The sequence below is a fragment of the Lonchura striata genome, chromosome 9 (assembly GCF_046129695.1).
Source record: "Lonchura striata isolate bLonStr1 chromosome 9, bLonStr1.mat, whole genome shotgun sequence".
Classification (NCBI taxonomy): domain Eukaryota; kingdom Metazoa; phylum Chordata; class Aves; order Passeriformes; family Estrildidae; genus Lonchura; species Lonchura striata.
The window spans coordinates 24,684,067-24,705,344 of NC_134611.1; the positions used below are offsets into that span (position 1 = coordinate 24,684,067).

The 21,278-nt window shown below is 36.3% G+C and overlaps 1 protein-coding gene across 1 annotated transcript in view; it reads right to left on the reverse strand.

Moving 5' to 3' along the window:
- Positions 1–997: 997 nt before the first annotated feature.
- VAV3 (vav guanine nucleotide exchange factor 3) overlaps positions 998–21,278 on the reverse strand; it is a 148,344-nt gene continuing 128,063 nt past the window's right edge. The window contains exons 23-27 of the mRNA XM_077785484.1: positions 20,154–20,270; positions 19,417–19,504; positions 16,152–16,281; positions 5,431–5,582; positions 998–3,682 (exon numbers count right to left, since the gene is read on the reverse strand). Of these exons, the coding sequence (XP_077641610.1) occupies positions 3,641–3,682; positions 5,431–5,582; positions 16,152–16,281; positions 19,417–19,504; positions 20,154–20,270 (529 nt within the window). The 3' untranslated portion in view covers positions 998–3,640. The remainder of the gene's footprint in view (positions 3,683–5,430; positions 5,583–16,151; positions 16,282–19,416; positions 19,505–20,153; positions 20,271–21,278) is intronic.

A 21,278-nucleotide genomic window follows, 5' to 3' on the forward strand; every position in this document is an offset into this window, starting at 1 on the left:
CACCTCTTTCTAGATGTACCTCTGTCTCACCTTTATAAATGGCTAAAATCTCAAGAATTGTCCTTTTCTTCTTCTTCACAAAGCACCTCAGGCTTGCCTGTGAGGCAAAGGGGAAAGGAATCCTGGTTGGCATAATTTTCATTGTCAAGATGAATTTTCAAGCTTCCAAGCCTTGCAATGGGAAAAAAAAAACTATTGAGAACACAGCCACAAGTGGTTCTTATGCCCTAATTACAGTGCTTTCTCAATTTCTCACCCATCAGAGGACACATCTCACATACAAGGGAAAGGAGAGAATGTCTGTGACCAAGTGTGATACTGTTAACAAGAGCATTTAATTGGGACACATTTTTGCATCCCACATTAGGTGTGACTCTTCGTTATGTGATATGTTCATGGGTGACAGGAAAATTATGCCTTACATCTGCAGTGATGTGTAAATGCCTCATTAGGTTTAGTAATTATCTGTTAGAAGGGCAGTTCCACAAGAAAATCTATCTTACTGAAAAATGAATGGGACACACAAAAAAAAAAAAAAAAACCCAAAAAAAAAAAAAAACAAACACCAAAAAACCACCACTGCAACTGAATCATCACTGTCCTTGCTGAGTTAATTCACCTGCACAGAAATATTTTTATAAACACATGAATAATGAATGTTACATTGTAAAAAATACATGAATGGGCTACATCACAAAAAGGTTATCAAATAGTCCATGAAATCAGACACAGACTATTTTCAGACCTGAGCTCAATTCAGCCATAAGTTATATGTTAATTCACATATGCAAGAGAAAGAAAAAAAGAAGGTGGAAGAGAACAGATGTTGCTGTGACAAGTTACACATTCAACTTTTCAGGCACAACTTCTTTTTAAACAAAAAAGAATACAAGTATCAAAAATCAATAGTATATGACTGATTCTCTATAGCCAAAAATGTAATAATAAATTTAAAAAAAAAAAAATCACACACAAAACAAAAGCCTCAGCACCTTCCTGGATGTGGCACAAGGCATATTATCCTGATAATAAAAAGTTCTCAAGGAAAGCTTACACTTACATTGATAACTCAGTTTTACAGCTACACAAGGATTATGTAAGTCTTGGAGACCAAAACAAACCATTATCAACTTCTCACAATGAGAAGATGGTGAGACAAATGAAGCACAACCTTCACAGTAGCAAACTACACATTTTGACACATCATTAAACAAACAAAAAAAATTAACCAGTTTATTATATTTAACATATTTACAAAATAGTACAAATTAAAGTATTGTAACTATTATTGCATGACATAACTCCATACAGGCAAAAGCAGCACATGAAAGAGATGCTCCAGAATATTTAGGAAGTCTTTGGTACTCAAAATATAGTTTAAGATGCAGCATTAACTCAATCAATACAGGGCATTAAACACAGACAATGATATGCAGATTTACACCACAAAAGTAAAGTTTACCTATGGCTTTCATTCTTCTCAAAGGATGACTACTGGACTCAGGAATTGCTTAAAAGCTTTACAACATGTTTAGGATGGAGAGAAGACTCAAAATTATTCTAAAGCCAAGCTGTTGAAAATGACTGATATAGTTTGCAGCTCGTACTGAATTTAACTGCCTCTTCTCAGAACTATATGACAGTAAAGCACTAAACACTTCACAGACTTAGAGCCTATTCCTCTATCCCTTAAGCTGGCAAAACTGGGAAAGAATCATCTTTGTCTACTTAAGGGATATAGGATTAAGCTCACAACAGACAATCAAACTGCATGGCAAAACATGATCCAAGACTGTATATTCTAGCCTACACTGCTGTACACATAATTTACAAATTTTTTTATGCATCATCTACATATTTACAAATGCTCTCAATTACTCCATCAAGTAATGTACTCAACACAATCACAGTTTACATAATTTTGAGGTAAATCCTTGAAAAGTTAGAGCATTGGCAGAATTTCATCTGCAAGGCTGAATCTCTCAAATTTCTAACAAGAAGCTCCTCTCTCCCCGGTCACACAGCACTGCCTGCCAGGTGTGGCTGGTGGGTAAGACAGTTTCAGATATGAAGGGGATTTTGTGAATGCTCTGTGTTGTGCTTGATTCTTCTTGATGGCCAGGAAAGGCCAGAAAGAAGCAAAGAATCCTGGGGGCAGCCAAAGAGAAACCTGAATTTTCTAGCAGATTCTGCTCTGTGGACAAATAGCGGAGACTATGTTGCTTGTAGACTGGGAAAACACTGCAGGGTTAAATCGTGCAGTGTCAGTGCACACTAAATTTAAGATGCCAACAGAAAAAGAGAACAGGCAAAAAGCAAAAGAGAGGATGTGGGACAGGATTAATTAAATTCATTGAAGAACCTGATTTTCTTTCAAGTTTTCAAGTGACATTACTTAAATATTTAGAACTGCATATCTGAAAACATCATCCACATTTATTTTAGCTTGTAACTACATTTCTACCTCTTCAAAATTACAGTAAAGACTGCCTTACCAAGCAGTGGACATCAATTTACAAGGCCTGATCTTTCATGCTGGCTAACCTAGACATATTTGGGTATGTTGAGAAGACTGCAGCAAGACAATTCCCTCATTGAACTGCCATTAACATCCCAGGCAAAAATAAAGGAAAGGGCAGAAAGAAGTTTGCAAGTTCCATTGCAGTCACAAAAGGTGATAGAAACTCCTGTATAACTAGGAAAAGACAGTACTAAGCTGAAAGCATCAAAGCTCATCCAAATCAATCAAGAGGTTAAGATAAACACTTTAATAATTACATCATCTTGCATTAGTATTTTCTGCTTCAGAATAGGTCTGCAATATTTATTTAATGTTATTGCTGAAAATTTTCAACTCATCTTGTCATGACTATCCCCCAGTTGCACTTTTATTGTCAGCTGCTTAAATGAAAAAACCTCGTATAAAATGGCTTAAGATGACAATAAAAGGATCACACAATTCCACTTTGTGAATGCTTTTTAAAGCAATACCACATCACTACACCTTTTTAGAATGTCTTTAAACAGATTATTAGAAGATCTAGGCATGACCTCAAAGTAGCCAGTTAAGTAATTACATATGCATGAATGCTACTCTTGTTTACTACATATTTCCTGCAGAATGTTTTTGTGAGTGCTAAATGGTTTGTAAGTTGATAAGTAAAGTAGTTTGATGTCTCAAGACAGGTCTACTGACTATACTTTATGCCCACTGGAATGATTGAAATCTGTTTTCTGCATGCAGTGATAAGAAATAATAAGCCTTCATCTCCTTGTACCATCACAGATGTTAGCTAGAAGAGAAACGTTAATATTCAGCCATTGCTAGTACTCATGGTGTAGTACAGGGTGAAATGAAAAGGAACAAAGAATTTTGTTTTCCAGATTCTTCTGGGAAGGTGAGGGTTGGACTTTGTACTGATCCCCAGTGAAGGCAAACTGGCAGCTTGTTTCTTGCACAGCTCTGGGGAAGGTAATAATCTGTCAGCCCAAACTTCTGTATAAATCCCAACATTAAGACTGGAAGGTTCAGAGAGGCAAAAATGTTGCTGTTTAAATACTTAACAAGACCAATAACACATTGAAGATATAAATTTTTACAATCCCTGAAACTGCTGGTCAGCAGAGGATAGTTTTTAATTCATTCGTCCTCTTCAACATAAGTTGATGGAAACCAGCCCACCTAAAAAGGGGAAAAGCAGAACAAAATAATACATGAGATGCACAAGGTTTTTGTTTTTTTTTAATGGCTGAGCTAGGCACAATAAGGATGGGTCTGTTCAATAAGTATATTAAAAAGATTACAAAGATAAAGTTGGCTGACCTGACACAGAGTAAAAAAATTTATTTTTATTTCTTAATAAAAGAATAACATGCAGATAGGACAGTTTGAATACCAACACCCTCTCTGCCACTTCCTCCCCCAAAAAAATCTAAAACATATTTGTCCAGATTGGAAATCTAAAAGTTCAGAAAATGCCAAGAGTGGAAGCAGTTTTACTACAGGCAAGACTTTTTTTTATTTTACTATTTTTTGATTGAGAAGTTAAACTTTTAACAGGCTCCAGTCAGGTCCAGGGAATCTTCTTATAAAGGAAACATTGACTGATTTGATTGCTTTACATGGAGTTGAATTCCACTGCCACCAAAACAGGTGTTACACATGACACAATTAGACAGCAGAGTCTAGTGTCCTACACTTCAAAAGTTATAGAGTTATCTACATTCTGAAATTAATGATGTGCCAAATAAGGTTTCTGTAAGACATACAGTGATGTAATATCATATATTTCTTATTTTATGTATTTGCTTTAGGTTTCTTCAGACTTCTTTTTTCCTCAAGTCAATTTAACATTCATGAAAGAACTCAAAACCAAACCTAGAGCATGACTAGAAGGGTAACTGCATAAATTTTTAGACTACCTTGCCAAAATATCTCCAGAGGCGAGTTTATAATGTCAAGACTCTGAAAGTTACCAAGGAACGCTAGCATGTAACAGGGCATGTGTTAAAATGTGGGCAGCTGCATTACAATGAGTTGTTCAGCTTTCTTCTCATGTAAAATGTATATAGCACAATGGGTATTTCTTCTGCTTCCCTACTTCTTCTGGTCCAATTGACTATTTAATAAGATTTAACCATTTAACTTTAACATAACCAAGCTCATGTACACAATGAAAAAGCTGCTCCAAATTGCACAAAGCAGTAAATCTGGACATTGACTTCAACTGCACTTGCAAGTATCATTTCCAGCTTCCAGAAAATTTACATTCTTCTACCTCACATTCCTTGACCCTGCATCTCAGAACTTTAAACATGGAAACAGCAGTCTCAAATGCTTCTGACTAATCTGCATTATAAGGCAGTAAACTAAGATTGAAACAGTAAACCCTTTATAGGTCAAAACTGAAACTTCACTTCCAAGTTTCAGAGCAGGGTGTAAAGTGAGTTCATAAAAATCCCTGCTAAATGTATCACTTCATCTGGGCCACATTCACAGAGATCAAAGCAGCAGCCTTCTATAAAAAGATGGTTGATTCCTTGCATTGTATTCTGGCAGAAAGATGTGGGAAATCATTCTGTGGTAAAGTGCTAAAGAGAGTTCCATGCACCAGGAACCTGACTCCTTGTGCAAAACAGTTCAAGAAAGGTCAACTGTAGCAGTGCTATTAATCCTGGTTATTTTCCAACTATATAACCTTGCCCAAATATTCAGCCTGGCAGGTCACATTAAATAACCAATAATTTATATGCTGGGACAGCTTCCTGGCAAGAGTTCTGCCTCGCTCCTATGAAACAAAGATGAGAACATGTTCCATCTTTTGAATTTAAATACACAATGTTGGAACACACTTTTTAAAAAGAAAAAACAAAATCACTATCAGTGAAGGCAGAAAGAAACACAGGAAAAGAAAAAAAAAATAGTCTTACCCTTCCATTTACTTCACCTCTCCACCAGCCATTGGCACTCATCTTGGTATAAATTTTGACCACGTCCCCTTTCAGCAAGGACAGTTCTCGCATGTCTCGTGCACAGAAGTCATACCTGGCTATGGCAATGCCAATCACCTTCGGGCTCAGCACTGAAAGGAAGAAGATGGTGATATTATTAAGGTTGGTGCAATGCAGGCTACCAAACTACTGTAAATAGAAATACTGTAAAAATATAAAACAAGGATTTAACAGCAACATACACTGGCATTCATTTTATGCAAAGCATCTGCACTACAAAGATCAAGGGTGCATGGTGTAAAAGTTGAAGGGATTTTTTAGTAATTTTTTGAATAGACCTCTTTATTTTTAAAAGAAAACTCAAACTAGATGAGCCATAAATAAAATATTCCCCACCCTGAGATTGCTAAATATATTTGAAATTATTTTATTCTTGTGCTTCATAATAAAACTTGCTGCCAGTTATATGCATCAAGAATATTTTACAGGTCACTCATTTCTTTCCAAAAGAATTATTAGCATTTACAGTTGATTTAACTTTAGACCTCTAATGAAGCAAAACAAACAGAATAAGATGCTGTTCTTTGAAAAAACAACTCCCAAGTTAAATATTAATGCACTTAAAACTGAAGGCTAACATCAGCATGAGCAAAAAGTTACAGACTTTCTACAAGAAATTTCCACAGATCATTTGTCACAATCTTCATTAATATTGACGGATGTAAATCTATTCTTTTCAGGAGTTTGTTCCGTAAATCACTATTGAATTTTTCAATAAAGTTAAGGTTCAGTGAACTTAACACTTTAAAGTTTTAAGGTACATCAGTATAGAAGAATTTTGCCAATGTAAAGCCCAGACATTGTAAACAATAAAAAGCTGTTAAGAATTTTTAAAAAGCACAGGTACAAAAAGCCTCACTTCCAAAAACCATCCTTTTTCCAAATAGTTTTATAGGAAATTGTTTCCAACACTGATATAGAATGTCCATACTTGCAAAATAAATCCTCAACAACTCCAGTGTGAAAACAATGAAAGGAGAGTAAGCATGGCCTAACAGATAAAAGATCTTTGACTTGTGCATTTTAGAAAGAACATCTACTATTCCATGGCATTTTGTAGTTGGATTATTTGGCCGAGGCATTTTTCAGCTTTTTTTTCCCATTAATGCTACTGTTTTCCTATGTAAATTACTGTAAGAGGAGTTCAGGAGCACAGGTAAGCTTCCTTTAAAAAGATTTCAAAAGAATTCATATGATCATGATGGATGACTTGATATAATGTACATAGAATCATCTCTGTCCTCAGAACCCTTTCACATTTCTTAGAAATGCCCAATCTGCATTAGGAAATGCCTTTAAGATTCTAGTTTAGTGGTGCCCTCAATAATGTAGTACTATGAATTCATATCTAGTTGCCTTTAATTTAAATCAAGAACCCAAAACACAGCAGATGAGATGAGAAACCTTAATAGTTTTAGTTCTGCCTGTGTTTAAGTTTTTCTTCTGACTCCACTGGATCATAGATACATAATAGTATTAAATATCTGAAAATCATAATATGTTCAAATACTGTCAGCTTAAAGAGAAAATACAAACAATTTATTTTAAACTATCAAGGAATACTAAGTTTAAAATATTATTAGCTATATCACAGAAATAGAATGCCTAAAAAAGGGTTTTGATAACAGGTAATGCCCAGTGTATAATGTCCAGTTTATATCACATCACTAAAGTTTAGTCCAACACTTCTGACTGCTTGTGTAGAGTGCATTTATCAGACACTTAAAATAAAAGATGCCATATAACAGAATCAGCCTCTCCGTTTATTGCTTATATTGATGCTGCAAAAGTCTAGGTAATATATTAAGAACATCAAAGCTCAAACATGCTTTTCTCCCCCCTCTTAGCCAGTCAGATGCAGATGCTACTTGTTTAGATCCTGACATGAATGTAATTTCCTTATCAGCATTGCAGTAATCAATTTTACAGGGAAAGAGCACATCATAGGCAGCAATTGTTTTGGAGAAAGAAAAAAGAAGAGCAGTTATTGATTGGAGGGTCAGTAAGCATGCACAGGTGTGCAGCAATATCACTGATGGATTTGGAGAAGCATTGCAGAATGCAAGGAGTGATTCCGGGGAGCAGGGTATAATTTCAGATTCTAGAAAGAAGATAAAGGGGCAAGAAAAAATTACAGGAAGCAAAGATTAACAAATTTGGGAAAATGGGAAAGAAAATAACTAAGAAGGGAATAAATACATAGAGGAATAATGAAGATGGAAAATAGCAAGGAAAATTAGGATAGAGAAGAAAGAGGAGGACTTCTGGGGAAAAGGAGGACTTCTAACTCTTTTTCAAGTCACAAAGCAGAGAGGGAAAGGAGAAAGAAGCAAGAGAAATCAAAACCATATATCTTCAAAAGTCTCGAGGCAGAAAGTAGCAGAATTTAGATTAATTTAGAATCCAAGATCCATATTTTCAAATAAAAGTGAAGCTCTTGATAGGAAATATATAAAAGGAAGCCAGATGAGTGATGGAATGCAGGAAAATGACAGTGCTAATTTTGGAAAAAAATATTAAGCATATCTCTCCGCTGACACAATCACAAAAACACCTTGAATGGAGACTATCAGCCCTGATTTCCCAATTAGTGCTGTCCCAGGATAAATGAAACTTGAGAGAAGACAACACATGGAAAGGACACCTGGACAGATGGGAAAGAGAAGGAACACTGAGTGAAGGACAGAAAGAGGATAGCTACAGGAAGAACACAGAGAGAGAATGGGATTAACAGCATAGAAAGGGCCCACCAGGTGGATGAATGTGAATGAGAAATTAAAGGGCGGGGGGAGGGAAAGAGAGTGTTAAAAGAGAAAATAAGCTGTTAAAAAGCAGTAATACATAAACCTCGTGTAATACAAGGGAGATACTCAGAGAACTAATTTGAAATAGAGTAAGAAATCCAAAGGAGGTGAATAAAAAGTGCATATGTGAATGAGAAAAATATGCTTTTATTTAATCCAGCCTTTCCTTCTTCAAACAGAAAATGATGACTACAGGAACTATAATCAGCTTTGATTTACACTGGAGTATGTTAGACATTAACAGTGAAATAGATGTGCTGCAAATGAATTTTAATACTAGTTTGAGCCACTGATGATGCATCTGGGGTGCAAACAACAGAGGTTCCCCATGATCACAGCAGGCTGGTCTAGCTCACATGCCTGAATTCCATGAAGGTCAATGCAGTATTATTAAAGCTGAGAGTAGTTGTTTCTCTTTCCTTGTGCTCCGGCCTCTTCATAAATCTGCAGCCATTGCCCTGAGGGTTGCTCCTGTGTATTAGTTTCCATGCTCCTTGAAGCCATGTACATTTACTGTTTCACCAAACCTCAATGCTCTTATCCAGGCACAGGCAGCACCTTCAGTAGTGCCCAGCAGTCAGCTTAATATTCTGCTGTGTTACCAGCTTCCAGATCAGCAGAATTAAGCCAGCTCTGAAGATAATTTTGAAAGAAATACTTGTAATATCATGAAATAAGTATTTGGTCTTCTAATGTAGGCAAATTATTGGGCTGTTTTTAAAAAGAAGGTTTCTTACAAACATATGAAGCAATGCAGCTTAGCACTCAGAATATAATGGGTAGATATGCTTAAGCACTGCAGATCAATATTTTCCTTTAAAATTTTGTACTTGTGTAATGAAATATTTAAACTGGCATATTGGAATATGCAAGACATTGAATTGATACCTATTATTATAGTTTTTAATGCATTTTCTCATACAGTTTTTCATATGAGATAAAGGAACTTCATTATAATTTGTTGAAACCACATTATGGGAATATATGAGAATGTGTGACAGGGTTAAAGTAACTGAGTCCTGTTTGCTGTTCTATCACTGTAGGCCACTTCACAATTTTATTCTCATGGAACAGATACCAGTTTCAGTAAGAAGAGAATTTACAGTCAAGTACTGAGCAGTTGAATGCAAGATGTCCTCTCCTATCCCTGCCCATAAGGACAAAAGCTCCCAGTATTTACCTTGAGCAAAGAGCTAAAACTTAACTCCTTCCTTCATGTTGTTTCAGATCAGATGAGTGCTTCAGGGAATCCAGCTGAGAGTCATCACCACAGGGCAAACAGCTACACCAAAATGGCTTTCTACAGATGTGTCCCTTTATAAAAGCAAATGTCAACTGGAAGGGCACCTCCTAGCTTGGATTCTCAGTCGTTGCTGTGATGACTGAAAGGAAGTATCTGCCCCAAAAATATCTATAAGATCTATATGTAAGGGCATAGAAATGGAAGAAACATCTGAGAGGCAAAACTTCCAAGTGTAGTCGAAGACATGGACATTGAAATCCCTGGGGTGAATCAAGGGAGGGGTCACCAGAGGTGCTCTCAGCACAAGTAAACTCGGTAACCATTCTCCTACTGAGCTGCCACCTCAGGAAACTATGGAAAGCCCCAAAAATCCTTCTCAGAGCACTAAATCTGGACAACCTCTGTGGGGCAGGTGTAAAACATACTGCCCACTGAGATCTTGATGACTCCATCTGCATTTGTGCTGGACACCTCCCTTCCCTAGAGCAAAAGCCAGTCCCAGTCCTGCTCTGCACACCGCCGGCAGTGTCCTCCACCCCTGTACACAAAGGCAGGCCAGTGCAAAGTGAGTAAGTGCTGCATTCACATCAACAGCTCCTTCCTGTGCTCCTCAAAGGCAATCACCTTTCTACTGGCAAAATTCTTCCGAAATTGTCCAGTGGTGCAGTTCACCTCTCTGCAGACCAGATCTTACAGATCAGAGCAAATCATCCCCATACTGATGCAATGCTGAGGCTACCAGCAGTACTACTTTTAGAATTTTTATGCAGCCTCTTGGTTTGAAATGATTGCATCTATTAAAGCCAGAGATGGTTAAATGGAAACAAAGAAAAACATATTTAGCAAACAGATGGGCAAAATTAATTTACAATGTTCAAGCAGAATTTAAAGAAAGCATTCTCTACAAAAAAAAAAAACTACTGTATTCTAAGGTGCTACTGCAGTATGGTTTGCTGCAGGGATGGGACGAATGTATTATTTACCAACAAGCAGTGAGATTTCCATGTTTCCGTGCATTTGAACAAATACATTAAAAATATATATCTCATAGATGTCAACTGCATTGCAAATTAACAGTCAAGTGGTCTTGAATCTGCTGCTACTATTGAGCTTTGCAACTCCTATTCAAACTGCTTACTGCAATAAGCAGTAATAATTCAAAAGTTTAAGTTTTATTTTTGCTACATTCCAAGAAAAACAAATAATAACTCCGTTTTTGGATTCAGAGAAGAGCTGAAGTATTAGATTCGTCCCTTCCCTCACTTGCTGCACACACAGAAACAACAGAAGCAAATTTGGAAGAAATATAAAAGCAGTAAAGCTGTACCTGACCAGAAAGGAGTGGAGGAAGGGGGAACAAAGCTGTAGTCTGGAGGAGTTACAAAAGAAAACCCACAGAACAAAGAAGGGGCTTAGAGGAAAAAAAGAGAAAAAGAGAAAAGCAAAAGAATATTGAAATATTGGCATAAGATTTAAATAATAGTTTTTTAACTATATAATTCATTGATAATAAGGAAACTAAGATTCCCTACTGAGGATGTCTGCAAGGAAATTGACTATAATAACTAGAAAATTTGGATCTATGATTTAATTTTTAACCATTGCATTTTTCAAAGAGTAAACTAGGAAGAAGTGACCCATTTAGGGTTTCAGAAAAGTAAATTGTAACTGCAGCCTCTTGCAAATATTTTCAGATTTAACAAAAGTTTTTTTAATTTTTTGTGTGCCCCGCCTCTTACCATTACAAAAGCAAGAACTCATGCATACATAAATCCTCTTAAGCCCAGCAACACTAATCATATGCCCATAATTTGGATACAGTCTAAGTTGACCTGGAGTCAACTCCAAAGTATGGCATGGAAAAGAAGTATGCATTCTGCCCTGTAAATCATTAACATCAATAGGAATTCCACAGCTAAACTACATCCTCTAAGGCCCAAACAGCTCTGCTCATATTTGCAATTTCCCTGACTTGCAAAAAGCCCCTTGAGCAAGCATAAAAAGCTTGGCCTAGGCAGAACCAGCACATCATCCTAAGCCCCTACAGCAGCTTCTCTGGGTGAAAGCCACAGGTGATCTTGCTCTGTTGTCAACAAAACTAGGGGCAACGTACTTTTAAATGCAAAAATTAGATGAAATTATCTAGAATTGCTTCAAGTGAAGCTACAGTTTATTTACCTGCTCTCACATTTTGTCCCTCTTTTGAAGAGGCGATAAAGATATATAGTGTGCATGTCTAGTGAAGTTGGGATCTTTGCTCCCAGCTGTGATTTGGAAAGGTACATCCATCTCAACTGGATAAATGATAATGCAGCCTCTAAATTATAGCTAATAATATCTGTAATTACTGAACAAGAATTTTCCTTCAAAAAGAAGCAGGTTTATATTTACTACTTCTCTGAATTTATTCTTCTTTCTACATATTAAACACAATAATTTTGCTTCAAAATGGTACTTGCAGGAATGATGACTAGAATGATTTTATGCAAGAATCCATGTAATGGATGGTAATGATGCAGTTTTCTGCATCTTACCTGGATGACAATAGATACATTTGTGACAAGGCAACTAGAAGCATGAATAAAATAAAGAGAACTGATACTGTATTTTAACATTGATAAACCTTGGGTTTAGATTTTTTTTAAAAATCCCACAAGACAAGCCAACAGCGTTTAGGTGAGTGTCTCATAGGACAAGAAAGCCATGCCCCAGGGCCTCTTACACTCTGGAAACTCCCTTCTGATCCTTCCCAATGATGATGCTTTCTCCACCTCTAACACTGAATGGGCAATCTGGGATGCATGAGGTTACTGGAGACAGTAACCCCAGGTAACAGCTCTGTGGGGAACTGTGCTACACAAACCAAGAGGGCTGCTTGACTCAGAAGCAGTGCCTATTTTTAGAGGCAAACACGTGCCTTCATTTCTCCAGAAGCACAATGGCAGAGTGGAGCAGCCCACAGGAGCACACCCAGGCTAGGTGCTGTATGGGGGATGGCTGGTCCTTAAGTGAGCAGACTTTACCCTGATTGTTCTCTCCAGTATAGCTGGAGGTTTGGTTTTATGTGTCAAATTCTAGACAAGTAAACCTATGTGAGCAAGGAAATCCTACTAGATTTCTACAGATGACTGATCTGTGTTGATGACAGAGTGTTGATGTTGGCTTCTAAGCAGAAAGGGTGAATTCTTTTGATTCCCTAAGGGTTGGGATGATACTTGATTTGTTCTACTTTATTAACAGATACCTTTACACAGAGCATTAAGCATTACTAGGCAGTTAATGCATTAAGCATTAGTAGGATGTCATAACTAGCTAATATACCTACTCCTAATTAACTGAGAAATAACAATATCACACAGGTAGGACTTGGCTTCATGATTTAGGTTGCTTTAAAATCTAAATTTCATAAAGACTCAAATTTCTCGATATGACTGTGCTCTGCATCAGCAAAACAGAATAAAATGCCATTATTCTACTCCACAGAGTAATGTCCACTTTTCTTCCCTTTTTGCCTTATTTCATTAACTGGTTGATCATTCCTGTAATCTAATGTAAGAATTAGTATTTTTCTGTGTAGCAAAACAAAACTTGATCATACCGTGTGTGTCTAGAAAAGCCTAAGACTGAAAAACTAAGAAGGAAGAATATACTATTTCTCAAAAAAATCTTCCCAATTAATTTGAAATTCTATATTGACAGAATTAAATATCTGACAGCTTTTACAACCACATTAAAAGAAGCGTACAGTGAATATGAGAACAACACAGGTGACTTCTGAAGAACAAGGAGACTGAAAAGAAAAGTTCTAACCCAAGTGGGAAGCCAAAAACTGGAAGGCAAAATAACTATCCCACTAAGAGATTTTTATTCTAAACAATTATTTTAAAAATCTTCAGCATCCTAAAGATGCTGAAGCAAGAATCAAATTCCCTGAAAATTTAAGACGTTACAAGGTGACTTATTATGATTCATATTAGAAATTACAAGTTAAATGAAATACCAATTGTTTTTCTTTTTCTATATGGCTAAATGAAAACATAACAAATACCAAAAAAAATTAACACATGTCGTTCTCACTCTTTTCTGAAAAGTAAAGTCAATTCAGTATTGCCATCCAATTTCACTTCAGCTCAAAGACCTTGGCAGCAGAAAATGATAAAACTCTGTCAAAGTCTGCAGTGGTTCAACTAATGTTTTTTAGAAATACTTTCCCCATTTATTCTGTCAGTTCTATATCTAAAGATCTGATGTTTTGAAAAAAAAAAAAAAAAAAGCTGATGTCTTTTCAAAAGATGGCTTCATTAAAAAATCCAGATATGTGAATAGTATAGAGAAAAATACTGTGTTAAACCCAAACCCTTCTTTAAATTAGCTTCAAACTGTCAAAGCCCATTGTATTCACCAGCTTCAGTCCCGTGCTGAGTAGCTGAAAATTGAAAAAATATGGAGAAATGCCCCTCTCTCTCTTCACCTACTTTGTCTGGCTTCCTTCCAACAACTGTTTTTCTTACACTTGGATTATGGGAAGAGGTCAAAAAAATCAGCTGTGTAGTGGTCCTCACTGAGGGCTGTGAGTAAACTCCAAGACCAACTGCTGCCCCACATGACTTATCTGCTTCCTCTACTAAAACTGCAGCTTCAAGTTTCTCGAATTCTTTCTAAATTCAGCCGAGCAGGGTTCACACAGCCTAGATATAAGGCTTTTCTTACATCAGCTTGGTAAAATGAACAAGACAGCTTAAAAACCAAGAAAAGTGACCCACAGATGGACTGATAATCATGGACATTTTGGTTAATCAAACAAAACAAAGAAAAAGAAACAACAACAAATAAATCACTACACTCATGGGGGCATACTTTACTGTCCAATCCATTAAAGGAAGTGTCATTCAGAGTCAATCTAGATAAAGCAGTAGAATTATGGAAATAATTTTACATGAGGAGTTTGGGAATTGAAATGTTTTTCAGGTCAGTTTGGTTTAAGACAAAACCTGCAGTTTCTACCAGCACAATTTGTAGCATCAAAGGGCTGATAGCTCCTGTAGCAAAGATGCCCTTCCTCATCCCCTGGACTAAAATGAGAGCATCCCTCAGTCATTTCTCTTGCTCTCCCACATACTGCCTAAAAGATATTGTAAAAGATGCTTTCTTTTGTATGATGACTGAAGTTAATGAGGATGTACCACAAATTTTATGTCCTGTATAGCAGGAAAGGATTGAGTTCTTGCAGACTAAGAAGCTGGTGGACAATATAGATATATTCTGACACATTCTAACTGGATTAAGGAACAAACAGGAAACAATCTGGTTCTGCTCACAGTCAATAATAACTCAAAAAAATGCAAAGTAAATCAAGCACAGGGAGACCACAAACTAAAGGGAGAGGAAAGGACAGGGCAGAGAAATTCACCAAGAATGGACATGAACACCACAGAGAGGAGACAACTGACAGAAGTCCTGGAAAGCAGTGAAGGAGGACAGAAATGGAAAGATGAATTGGGAGGCAGAGACAGTAAACGAAATACCAGAGACACACTGGTTTCTCACATTCATTTGTTCTAAATTATCTTCACTTTAATTAGGAGAGGAAGAAAGCCTCCAAAGTTACAGAAATGTTATGGAACAGAGGCAAGCAAGTGAACAAAAGCTCACAAACACAGCAAATGAAAATAACAAAGCCACCACCATCATCACAAAGACTAGACTGGGCTTTTTGGGCTTTTACAGCAGTCTTCAAATTGTTAAAATTTCCATTATTTTTTATTTTCCTTTTATTATCTGTTACAGTACAAATGTTCTGAAATGCTACAGTTCCGTAACGTTACACTACAAATGTTCTGCAGCCAATGACTGCAGAACAGCAAATCTAATATTTGCTCTTTGACAAAAACATTATATATATATTCTAGAGACCAGCCACATGGTAGGTTTATCATTAACATTGAACCTGTCCATGTCCTAAAAATCATGCTAACTTCCACTTAAATTGTAATAGCTTAAATAAAGGACAGCATATGCATTGCAAGCTTTCTCTGTTTATCTCTAAACTTCACAACTTTTTAACTGCTATTTACCTTGCACAGTAGTCCATTAACTTTCAGAAGCTTAGTAAGGGAACTCTAATAAACATGCAGTGTAAAAAAACATGCATAAAAATAATTATGATATAGCAAATCTAATTTTTTACACAATTATTTGGTATTACTGAGATGTTACTTCATAGGGCTATGCTACAAGACTGATTTATTTAAATCCCATTTAAAGGCTTAGAAATTGTCACAGATATTAACACTTGTAGCTGCACATATGCAAATTTCTTAGGAAACTAGGAAAGAAACCAGCATATTGAATATTGGGGAGATTTTAAGTTTGGCAGCAAGACAAGCTTGCTAGACATGTTTATAAATTTCCTGGCAGATCTGAATCTGCTTAGCTTCCAAAAATCCTAGCTAAAAGCATTGCCATAGTAGTTGGTTATATGTCAAAAGTGGAAGATAAAGATGCTCCAAGTACCTTGTCCTTTTAAGATATATATATACACACCCACACATATAAATGACAGAAAGTAATACACAAAAATGTATAATCCTTACCATTGCCACCTGTTCTGTTACTCCTCTGTCCCACTGAGTTTTCAGATTCTTTGTATGGAAATTGAAGAGTAGTATCCAAACTTCGAAAACCTTCTCTGAGAGAGTGGTGCTTGTAGTATTCTACAAGTTCCTTTCAGAAAGGAAAAACACTTGCATTGGAAATTGAAATCACATACCATTCAGCATTCTGGTGTACAGCTGATGACACTTTTATTATGTAGGTAACTTTATTTTACAATACATCCCATAGAACATGCTTATTTTTTAAAATATAAAGTACCAGCTTTTATATTGCCACTTAAATGTAAACAAAACAAACCAAAAAAGACACCACAAAAATCAGCTAAGTCAAATCTTTTTGTCAGAGCCAACATTTGCTGCTCCTTTAAGTCAGGCTGTGGATGGTTTTGCTTTTCTGGAGCCAGGCAGAAGGCAAGGTCAGCTGCTTGCTAAGGATGGAGTGGTAAATGTCCCTGTTTTCTCAAATCTCTTTTGCAATAATAAATTATGTTTATCTACACATGTATTTGTAAGTATACAGATCTGAAATAAAGCATGTGGCTTGTAAGTTAACAGCAACTCAATGTGCAGATACTCAGATGATGTAAAACTTCCACAGCAGGGCAGGCTTGGGGGGTGTCAGACACTGCACACTGACTGAAAAATCCAGTATTTCATATTCTCCTGAACCCAATTCAAAAATTTCATCATTTCTGTGTGTGTGCATCTATATAAGCATTCATAGCTACACACAGGAATATTTTTACATATATCGCAAAAATTCATATATGTAAATATTAAAGAACAGCTGAAATAGTTTATGTAATCAAGAAGAAAAGTTTCTCAAATTCCTACTCTAAGGCATTACTTCCTAATGAAGGCAACACCCATCAAAATTCTGACAGCTCTTGCTATTCCTTTGCAATCTTCAACATTGTCTGTTACATTTGAATTAGCCCTAGAAATCTCAATATCACATAGTTTGTACATGGAGCTAGAATAAGAATAAAAGTGACCGGACAATTCAGAACAAGTGTACTTCAATTGATCAATTCAAATGTGGGATTTCACTCTTCAGAAATGCAAGCACAAAGCAATGTATTTACTGTAAACCCTTCACTTCATTCCACTTATTTATATTTAGATTTGCCCAGTCAGAGTTGACCAAGCTAAGCTTAGGTGAAAATTACAAGATCATACTGTTTAACAATTTCCTTCTAGGGAAACAACAAAACAAAACAACGACAAAAAATCAAGCAAACAAAGCAAAACAAACAGAAACATAAGCCAGACCACAAAAAGCTACCAAAATGTTCAGCCTATAATAGTCTACAACAGTGATACTAAGAACTCTTTGGGCTTTGCTGTTTGATATCAGCACATCACGCAAACTGGAATGTCAGCAATAAAATTTACTCCCATATCATCACTGAATATTCACACATTCAAATTACCATGACAATATTGTGTGTGACTTGTAAGCAAGTAGCATTCAAAGTAGGATATCTGGATAAATGGAAAATAATTAGTATGAAACTTCTGTTATCTTTTTCACAGTGTGAGTCCATAAGAATTGTGTTTGGTAAAAGTAATTAGAACTCCAAATGGACAGATGTTGTTTGTTGGCAAAATAAGTAAATTGGTTTTAAACTGAGGAAAGGAAAAACCATTTTACGTCACAGATTCAGTTAGTTTTAAAGATTAAGTTTTAATTCCATTCTTCCATGAAAACAGTTGACTGACAACGGGCCTCTAAAACATGAATTGCACAAATTACAGTGGCAAAAAGAGATGAGAAGGGTAAGCAGTCTGTGCCAGCATGGATGGGGCTCCTCAGGAGCCTGTCACATCACCCTGATTCACAGCAGCAGCCAAACTGACCTCTCACTGCACCCTGCTTTATGCACTCAGCAGATTTTAATTATTCTGGTGAAAGTTTTTCAAATGTACTATGAAAAGCAGACACGAGAGCTCTTCTACGTTTTTTCCTTCCAAAGAAGTACCAAAACGCTGTGTCACTGCAGATCACTACTTAACGTTACCATGGATGCTGCCTTTGTCTCTCTTCTGCTACTTCTACTTAGACTACTTTTATTCCTCTTTCAGACAGTTACTTTTTCTCTTGCATCTATCCAGAACAAAGCAGCTGTTCCACAGCATGTACAAACACCACACCACCTGTGTATTTAACTCTCAAGGGCAGAATTCATAATATCCTAAATCTCAGTTGTAAAATAAGTCTTTCCTACTTTAATGTTAGCAAGGCTAAATTGGTAGCAGTGAGGTCCTTACACTAGAAATTTCTTCTGTCCTCTCAATTCTGTCAGGCAATGCATTATTCGTTTTGCTCATTTTTCATCCAACTTTGTCCTTTATTTATATTTCTGCTCTACTTTGGAACCTGTACCAGTGCATTAAACTGCATCACTGCCATAAGAAGAAACCTGGCAGTGTGGCACTCCAGGTGCCATTTTGCCAAAATCAGTTTCCAACAAATCATTTGTAGGGTTCACAGGCTAAGCAGCCACCTCCCCGTGAATGTGATCAACACCATCATTTCTGCTGCTAAACATGAAAAGATCTCAGGGTCCTCAGCCCCAAAACTAAACTAAACTAAACTAAACAAGTGGCTTGTAAGTGTGAAATGAAGATGAGTGCAAAAACAGCTTGGTGCATGCTTCATCAAGAAATTTATGTTCTTACTGTTCTAATGAGCACTTACAGATTATCATTTAATCTCTCCCCACTTCTAGGATGCTCTTGTTTTACAGAGTATTGGTGATTAACCTAAAATAATTTCTAAGTATTCCTGGTTTTAAAGCTTCTCCCTGCTCTTGTTTTGTATTATCCTCAATTTTTATTTAGCATTTTCACATACTTGAGTACAGGCATGTATACTTGAGTACAGAGCGCAGGAAGGCTGAGTCCTAAAAACCACGATTTCCAACGACATCAAATTCTCCTTCCCAGATTCAGCCTAATTCCAGAGTGGGCTGATGCATGGGATTCAAATTCCTCCTCTCTTCCACTTCACTACAAGGGACACAGTCCATTCCTAACAATAAATATGTAGTCTTAAGCACATAAAATTATCACTTAGAGCTAAACCCATAAATATAAAAAATTATCCTATTAGCAGAAGTGGACACAATTCAAATCTTTCACTCTCATAGCTTTCTGGAATTTTATAAACCAAAGGAGCTCTCTCTAACAGAAACAGCTACGAAGAAAATCTCACAATCTTAAAAAGCTAATCAATGCTTACCATTAAATTTTTAAATTTTCTATTTTCTGCAATGTGGAAAAAGCCATCTCTTGTTAAAATCTTGATGTGTTTCACTTCATTATTGTACCTGTGGGCAATGAATAACTTATGAATATAAATGTGTTTTTAATCAGACACAATCAATAATTACCTGAGGGCATGCCCCTAGAACACCACACACATAAATTCTTAAGACAAAATGTATATCTGTGCCAAAACAAAGTTGACATCTAATCAACCAAACATATTTATTAAAGTACAGCTAAAGAAGTAATCTGTCATCAGAAAAAAAAAGTCAAAGCTAACTGCTTATTCTAATTGGGAATTCCCATGTACTTCCTGCTTTTATATTCATATTGAACAAAAACATGAAAGCAAACAAAAATTTGCACCCATAAAATGTACAAACCCACATTTTGCTGAATAGTCTTAGATGGAAAGGGCTTTGAGTTCTCACCAAAGTCAATGAAACAGATCTCACTGTAGTGCAAACAATGCTTACTCTTCTCAAACATTCTCAACCTTTATTTTTGTAGCCCAAATTTGCTACATCAGCATTATAAAACCATTGCTTCTTTCCTTCTGTAAATCCTGGGTATTTTTGACAACAACTTCAGTGTTCCTATATTGACTCTCTTAAAAGCTGTACATTATTATATATTTATTTCAAATACTATCTGGACAAAAATGAGAACAGGAAAACTTTCTTGAGGCATTCTTATTCCACTTCCACTTACTTAATACTAATTGCATATTCTCCTGATTCTGTGGTCCTGTGCCTCACCAGGTAAGTGCTATTTGCTCTGTTAATTAGTTCACTTTCTGCTTGCAATCGTTCCATTGCTCCTGCAAACCTGTAACAAGGAAAATAAAAATTGCCTATGATTTTGTTCAAAGCTCCACAGGTCTATTAAATATGCAACAGAGAGTGAAAATACTCTACACATCATGAAGACCAAAAATATATACATTGCAACTGAATACCACTTCCAGATTTCTGAATTAAGAATAAAACATGAAAAAATTCTACAGTGGGGGTTGTGGAATTCCTAATTAGAGAATACTTATATGCATGTTGAACACAATATCTGCTAAGGAAAGTGCTCGAGCCGAAGCATTTGGTGAATGACTACTGGCTTGAAAAGTTCACAAAACCAACTGGTTTATCTGAATCATGGTGCAAGAGAAGCAATACAACAGTGGTCCAGAACCTTTGAACCTCCCTGAGTTCTCAGGAGATTTATCACAACAGAAGGGAGAATCAGCCACCAGAGGTAGCTGGTCAACAAAAGACCTATATGAAAAGTTGGTATTTACACAAGACAATATTTTATTTTGTTTCATAATTGTGCATAACCTCTAAATGCTAAAGTGCAATACGCATACCAAACATCCAGAGGAAAAAAAAATAAATCAGCCAAAACCATCCAAATTTGAAAAAGCTGATGCTAAGTGTTGAAAGCTAAGACAAATAAATCACTGATTGTGCAGCCTGCCTGCATGAGCGGATTTGTGCCCTTGCTCTGCCCTGTGGTTTGTGTAGGACATCATGAGAGGCTGTCAGCAGACACTCATTTGCAAAATCAGAGGTTAAACTGTTCACTGGGGAAAGTGACCTAGCTTCCAGGGAAATTATGCTTATCTCCATTTTACAAAAGCTGTCACCACCACAGACCACCACTATGGAAAATTTCACACCAATACACCATGACCAATTAGAAAGGAGTTTAAGTAGGAAAATTGTTCTTTATTAAAAATCCATAGAAAATAAAGACTAATGCCAGTAGTATGTTTTCTTCTAACAAAATTATAAATAGACCAAATGTTAGGAATTAATTCAAAGACCAATTTTAAATAATAAA